General features: G+C 46.0%; 1 protein-coding gene across 1 annotated transcript; it reads left to right on the top strand.

Moving 5' to 3' along the window:
* Positions 1-4,930: 4,930 nt before the first annotated feature.
* Positions 4,931-5,914, top strand: NPBWR1 (neuropeptides B and W receptor 1). Its single transcript, XM_058817692.1, has one exon. The coding sequence runs from the start codon at positions 4,931-4,933 to the stop codon at positions 5,912-5,914; it is 984 nt and encodes a 327-aa protein (XP_058673675.1).
* The last annotated feature ends 583 nt before the right edge of the window (positions 5,915-6,497 follow it).

Below are 6,497 nucleotides of genomic sequence, written 5' to 3' on the forward strand. Positions count from 1 at the left end.
ATTATTCAGCTACTGCTTTTGCTTCTCTTCAATTACCCTTATTATACTTCACTCATAATGTACTAATTAACTTCTCTCTCTCACACACACACACATATATATATGTATATATATATATATATATATATATAAACTGGGGTTTAGAACAAGCTGTCTTTTCTTTTATTTTAAAAAAGCTCCTGGTACTAATCATGTTTTTAAAAGGCTTAGAATTGATTTCCAAGGCCTGCATGGTCAGCTGTCCTTCCAGCATGCTGAGGTCTAACACTTATTCACACTGATGCAGTGCCAGAACTCAACTCCTCCCAGGGAATACAGGGCAGAGAGATAGTTTGCTCTGTGGGACACAAGCTCATTTTAGTGGGGTGATTTTGAATTGAAACCAGTAAGATGTGATAGACACAGGTTGTTTTCTTGCTGAGTAATGCAGAGCAGAAGATGCTGTGCACATGTTGTTTTATCACAACTTCCCAGTGCTCCAGTCCTACCTCACAGGACTCTTTATTTCTCCAAATATTGAGTTTGCAGAAGCCTGCCAACCCTGGCTAAATCAAAACAATCTGAAGCTTTGCCACTGGCCTTGTTCACTGATGTGAAACCCTGCTTTGATACTTTGATACTATCACAAAGGACAGATAATAAATACTAAAAAGCCTCACAGAAGACACCACAAAAAACACACCAAAAAACCCAAAACACAAAAAAAAAAAAAAAAGAAAAAAAAAAGGACTGAATGGAAATAACTGCTCCTCTCAAACAGTTTTGCCATATCTCAAACAGATATGGCAAAAGGAAATAGTAAGAACTGTGTTTTTCAGCTCTGGAGAAAAGACATTGAAGTATTCACACATGGAAAAAATCACCACAGGGGATAGAAAATGTTGTTACATTTGGGACAGGAAAATAACCAAAGGGTTTTTGATTGTGACAAAAGGTCAGGGTCTGAAGAACAGATTTTGTTGAACAAACAGTCTGGAGAGCGTGTAGTTCTGCCATCACTGGATGTTTCCTGAAAGAATTCATGCAAGACTGCAAAGATTGACAGAATTTGTGAAGACTGGAATAGAGAAGCCTGATCTTGAGGTCACCTGGCAATTTTATTCCTTGCTACCTAATAAATAGATCTACTAATCCAACATCACAGAGGGAGACTCTCAACTGAATATTTTTGAACTCCTTCACATCTGCACATTGTGTTGGTAAATAATTCAGTGCCAAAGGTAGAAAATTAGTGCATTGCAGAAGCTGCAGCCTTGCTCCACTGCTGAGCTATTTTCTTTACTGATTGATGAGGCAGTCCTGCAAACAGAATTATGTAGTGCTTTTTCCCCACTTGAGATGATGGAAGTCCTTCAAAACTGACCCAGATCTCTACTCAAATGGATCTCTGTCAAATGGATTTAGCCCACAGGAAGAAAGGATATATTCTGAAATTCAGACATGGATCAATTCAATAAAGAAGGTCCAAGGCTTGTAGGCTCATTATGGTGAAATCTCAGCTCTTAGTGGCAATTCATGAAGCCATTTTCTCCTTTGTTGCTCATCTAGATCACTAGACAATGATACTGAAATACAACAAAGAACCAATTATGACTTAAACTGCTCAAAGAAAATTATATATGACTTCTTTTAACCTGGATAGCATGAACTGCTTAAAGTATCCAGAAGGAAACACAGTCAGAGATATTCTGTATGCAAGAGAATGATTACAAATCAGTATCTTCCCAAAGGCTGTGAACATGCCTAATGACCACCCAGTACAACTGTTTGTCAGCAGGCACAGCTCCACCAGAGGTATTGGGGTCACACTTCACTGGCCAAGAGCTGCATTTGCCCTACAGATTTTAATGGCTCCCACAGAATATGCTGTGGTTGTCAGTCTGAACTTGCCAATCCCGACAGCCTCACCTTGTAGAAGTTATTCCTAACACTTCTCATTTCTGTTTGCTTTCAGCTGAAAGGAAGATGGTCTGTGCACCTGCTGAGACATTGAGACACACTCTGTGGCTTGGAACTATCCACACAAAAAAGAGAATTTCTAAGTTTACAGAAGTCAGCTATAAATTTATAAAGGCCTTTGACTGCCTTTCTGGGAAACTGATGTTATAAAAGGGGAAAATAATTACTTCAACTGCTGTATATAAGACCTGATGTCTTTTGATGCCTTTAAACACTACACCAGTATCAGTAATGAACACCTGATAATGGAGGCAAGTTGTTTATAGATGTGCTGTACAGGCAGCTACAATTCCCTCAGTAATGACAGCAGTTCACATAAATACATCAGATATTTAATAGGCCCAAAATCCATTTCTTCAGCTACCAGGAGAGAGGAAAAATGCAGATTCCTCCTAGTCAGCTTTCTATTAGAATTGCAATTTTAACCCTGCAGAGTCAAAAGACATTAACTCCACAGAATAAAGTTATTGCTGAAGTTAGGGGATCATTTTCTGGGAACAAGAAGGGGAACAAGAAGGGAACAAGATGGTTCCCTCTAGAACTAATGATAAACTGAAAGGAAGAGAGAGGGTACAAACACCATGGCAAAAGCATTGTGATAAAATTTTTGTACCCGTTTAGGTGATGTCACCACCAGAACTTGCATGTAAGCAACTAAGTGCCTACAAAGCACCAGTGTGGAAGAACTCCCCAAGGACCTCAGAAGTGGGGCACCTCTGTCATACTACTGCTACAGTATGAGGAATAAGCACATTGAGTTTCCAAAGCTACATTCACTTTAAGACAACTGTGCTTAAAACTTAAAACTAGGTCAAAAAACCTGGCTCAAATGCTAGTTTCTAATAAACTCCATAGCAAAGATGATATTTTCATTACTTGGATTGTGAAACTATAGACAAAAAAAGGGAAGCAGAACTCCATGATGACCCTGCAGCATTGTATTTCTGTCATTCTCATGGGAGTGCACAAGTGTGTGAGCACATTTTTATCTCAGATATTTCTGTAAAGGAAGTTAAGAATCACAGAGCACCATACTCTGTAGGGTGAAATATCCTTTGCTATATAATGTAGCTAGTAATATGAAATAATGTAAGACAGAGTGCTACAAAAAATCATAGCCATAATGAAGCAGAGGCACTTCTAATGCTCTTTTTCATGGATTTACTTAATAATTTATTTGATTGGATTTTGAGGTTTGTGCTATCCTGCTGATCTAGGTAATTATACATCATAATACGGGAGAATCAGAGCCAGGCTGTGTTTATCTCTCTCCATGGTACTAGCTTACAGATAATAAACAATAATGCCAGTTTGCCAAAAGATTCATTTATTATGCTATTAGTAATTTATTAGTAGTTGTTGATAATGTATGTGGTCAGTCCTGCTTGTAGCATAAAAAAAAAAGTTGTTTACACTTCCGATTTTAGAGATGCAGAAGTTTTGTCAAATGTACTACAATAGTAGTGGTAATTACAAATGTGTTACAATGTATTACATAGAATTCTCACATTGAAAAGGCAACGAAAATGAAAATAAAATTAGATAGATTTTATGCCATGTACTTTTTGGAAAAAAGACTCTGATAATCAGGAGCTCTGAATTACCCTCTAAAAAAAGATTGCCTTCCCAGGGTTATATTTCAGTTTATCACTAGCACAGAGTGAAGCAGTCAAAGTGTCAGGCAGAACCAGAACTACTGTGCATCCATCCTGCTTCTGAATCCCACATCCCATGAAAAATGTGCTTTCCTGGCCAGTTCCCAGAATCACAGATTACTTTGGGCCGGAAGGGAGCTGAAAGGCCACCCAGTCCAACCCCCCGCAATAAGCAGGGGCACCTTCCCCTCGATGCTGTGGCTCGGAGCCTGGTGCAGAGCATCGCGCTGCCCCCGCCCCGCCCGGGACAGTCCCGGGGCCGGCAGGCGCTGAGTGCTGAGCTCTCAGCCCCAGCAGGCTGGCTGATACCCCAGATGATCCAGCTGGGATCTCTGTCCCCGTTGCTGCGCGGCCGGACCGCGGGAGGAGATGTGAGTCCAGGTAAAGCACAAACCTCTTCCAATGCTCCAGCTTCCGTCTCTTGAACCATCCTCTGCTGTTCGCGTCACCTGTTTCTTGCTGGCCAGATCGAGTCGGACGCGGCTGTAACTTTCAGAATCCGGCAAAGGAGCGGGGCCGGCACATTCCCCCCGCACGGCCAGCGCATCCCGCCGCTCCGGGAGCCGCGCCGCCGCCGCCGGGCTGGAACAGGTCAGTGCATCCCTGATCCCCCTTCACAGCGCTCTCTCAGTGGGGAACGGGGGTGCCTTTTGCTTTTCGGGGAGCGCACCGAGGGCGCCGGCTGCCCCCGAGAGCAGGACCCCCGCGGTCCGAGCAGCCCCGACCCAGAGGCGCATCCGAGAGCCGGCGGGGAAGGGACCGAGCGGCGCCCCTGGGCTTCCAGGAGAGCGCTGTCCCCCTGGGATGGCTGGGACTTCGGGGAGCCCCAGGCTGAGCACTGTCTCCCTGGGATGGCTGGGCACTTCGGGGAGCCCCAGGCTGAGCACTGTCCCCCTGGGATGGCTGGGCACTTCGGGGAGCCCCAGGCTGAGCGCTGTCACTCTGGGATGGCTGTGGGGGAGCCCCAGGCTGACCATTGTCACCCTGGGATGGCTTTGGGGGAGCCCCAGACTGAGCGCTGTCCCCCTGGGATGGCTGGGCACTTCGGGGAGCCCCAGGCTGAGCGCTGTCCCCTCGTGGCACTCCCACGATGTGGGAGGAGGGAAGGAGCAGCCGCTGGGACACTTGACTGCTGGCAAAGCCCTTGGTGATCTTCCCTTGCTGCCGTCAGGGTGCCAGTGGGAAGCACATGTGAGATTTTGGCAGTTGGGTGTGCCAGAGGAGACAGCCTTGTGAAGAGCAGAGGTCTCACTTATTTTTCCCCACTTTCAGGTCATCCTTACCACCAGTGAGCCTAGCCATCCTCTCCTGTAGCCATGGAGAACTTCTCCCTCCCTGAAACCAATTCCTCATGTGCAGACTGCACTGGAAGAGGACATGGGAGTCTGAATATGTCCACTACTCCAGTAAGCCCCAGGTACTACATCACAGTGCCTGTCATCTACTCTGTCATCTGTGCCGTGGGATTGACAGGCAACACTGCTGTCATCTATGTCATCCTCAAAGCACCAAAGATGAAAACAGTAACCAACATCTTTATCCTCAACCTGGCCATTGCTGATGAGCTCTTTACCTTGGTGCTGCCCATCAACATTGCTGACTACCTGCTCCTGCAGTGGCCCTTTGGAGAGCTCATGTGCAAGCTCATCATCTCCATAGACCAGTACAACATCTTCTCCAGCATCTATTTCCTCACTGTCATGAGCATTGACCGCTACCTCATTGTGGCGGCCACCACCAAGTCCAGGAAGATGTCCTACCGCACCTACCGAGCAGCCAAGATTGTCAGCCTCTGTGTCTGGTCCTTTGTCACCGTCATCATCCTGCCCTTCGCCGTCTTTGCCAAGATACACGAGGAGCAGGGGCGCTCCCACTGCGTCTTCGTGTTCCCCCACCCCGAGAGCGTGTGGTGGAAAGGCAGTCGGATCTACACCCTTATTTTAGGCTTTGTCATCCCAGTGTCCACCATCTGCACCCTGTACACCACCATGCTGTGCAGACTGAGACACGTGCAGCTCCACTGCAATGCAAAGGCTCTGGACAAAGCCAAAAAGAAGGTGACGCTGATGGTGGTTGCTATCCTGGGTGTGTGCCTGCTCTGCTGGACGCCCTTTCACCTTAGCACAGTGGTGGCCCTCATCATGGACATCCCACAAACTCCCCTGGTCATTGGGATTTCCTATTTCATCACCAGCCTAAGCTATGCCAACAGCTGCTTCAACCCTTTCCTGTACGCCTTTCTGGATGAAGGCTTCCGGAGGAGCTTTTGCAGACTGATCAATCGCAGAGTCACCTCATAAAGCCAGCCCAGCCCTCTCTCCTGTTCTGTCCTGTGTCCCTGTCACAGTCGCCTGCTCTTCCTGGGTGATTCCAGCCCAGAGAGTGCTTTCTCTCCAGTCTCCTCGTGATGGCTCACTAGGCTTCAGGTGGTTGCACTAGCCAGGACATGAACTGGGGACAGGTAGATCTTTCTCACCTCCCGCACTCATTTCCTTAGCGCTGCCCTGGCTTTTTGTTAGTTTGTTGTTGGTTTTTTTTAATTCCTTTTCTCTAGTGCTCACAGAGCTGCCGCAGGTCCCTTTTCCCTCTTGAAAGGCATTGCTTTGTGAACTCAAGCCACATGACTCTCTAAATTATCAGTGGTTTGTAAAGCTCAATAAAAGTGTGTTACCGAGTGTCTTGCTTAATAATACCACAGCCTCTTCTCTACCTACAGGACCTGCTTACCAAAGTCTTGCAAACTTAGCAACAGCTCCAAAGGATGACAAATAAACAAAGGTATTGAGCTCATTTCACTTTAAAGGAGAATAAGATAAGGCAGCCAAAATCCATGAGAACATGTAAGAGAGATATCAGTCTGAACTTTAAAGAAAGAAGAGCAAC

This window comes from Ammospiza caudacuta, chromosome 1 (assembly GCF_027887145.1).
Source record: "Ammospiza caudacuta isolate bAmmCau1 chromosome 1, bAmmCau1.pri, whole genome shotgun sequence".
Lineage (NCBI taxonomy): Eukaryota > Metazoa > Chordata > Aves > Passeriformes > Passerellidae > Ammospiza > Ammospiza caudacuta.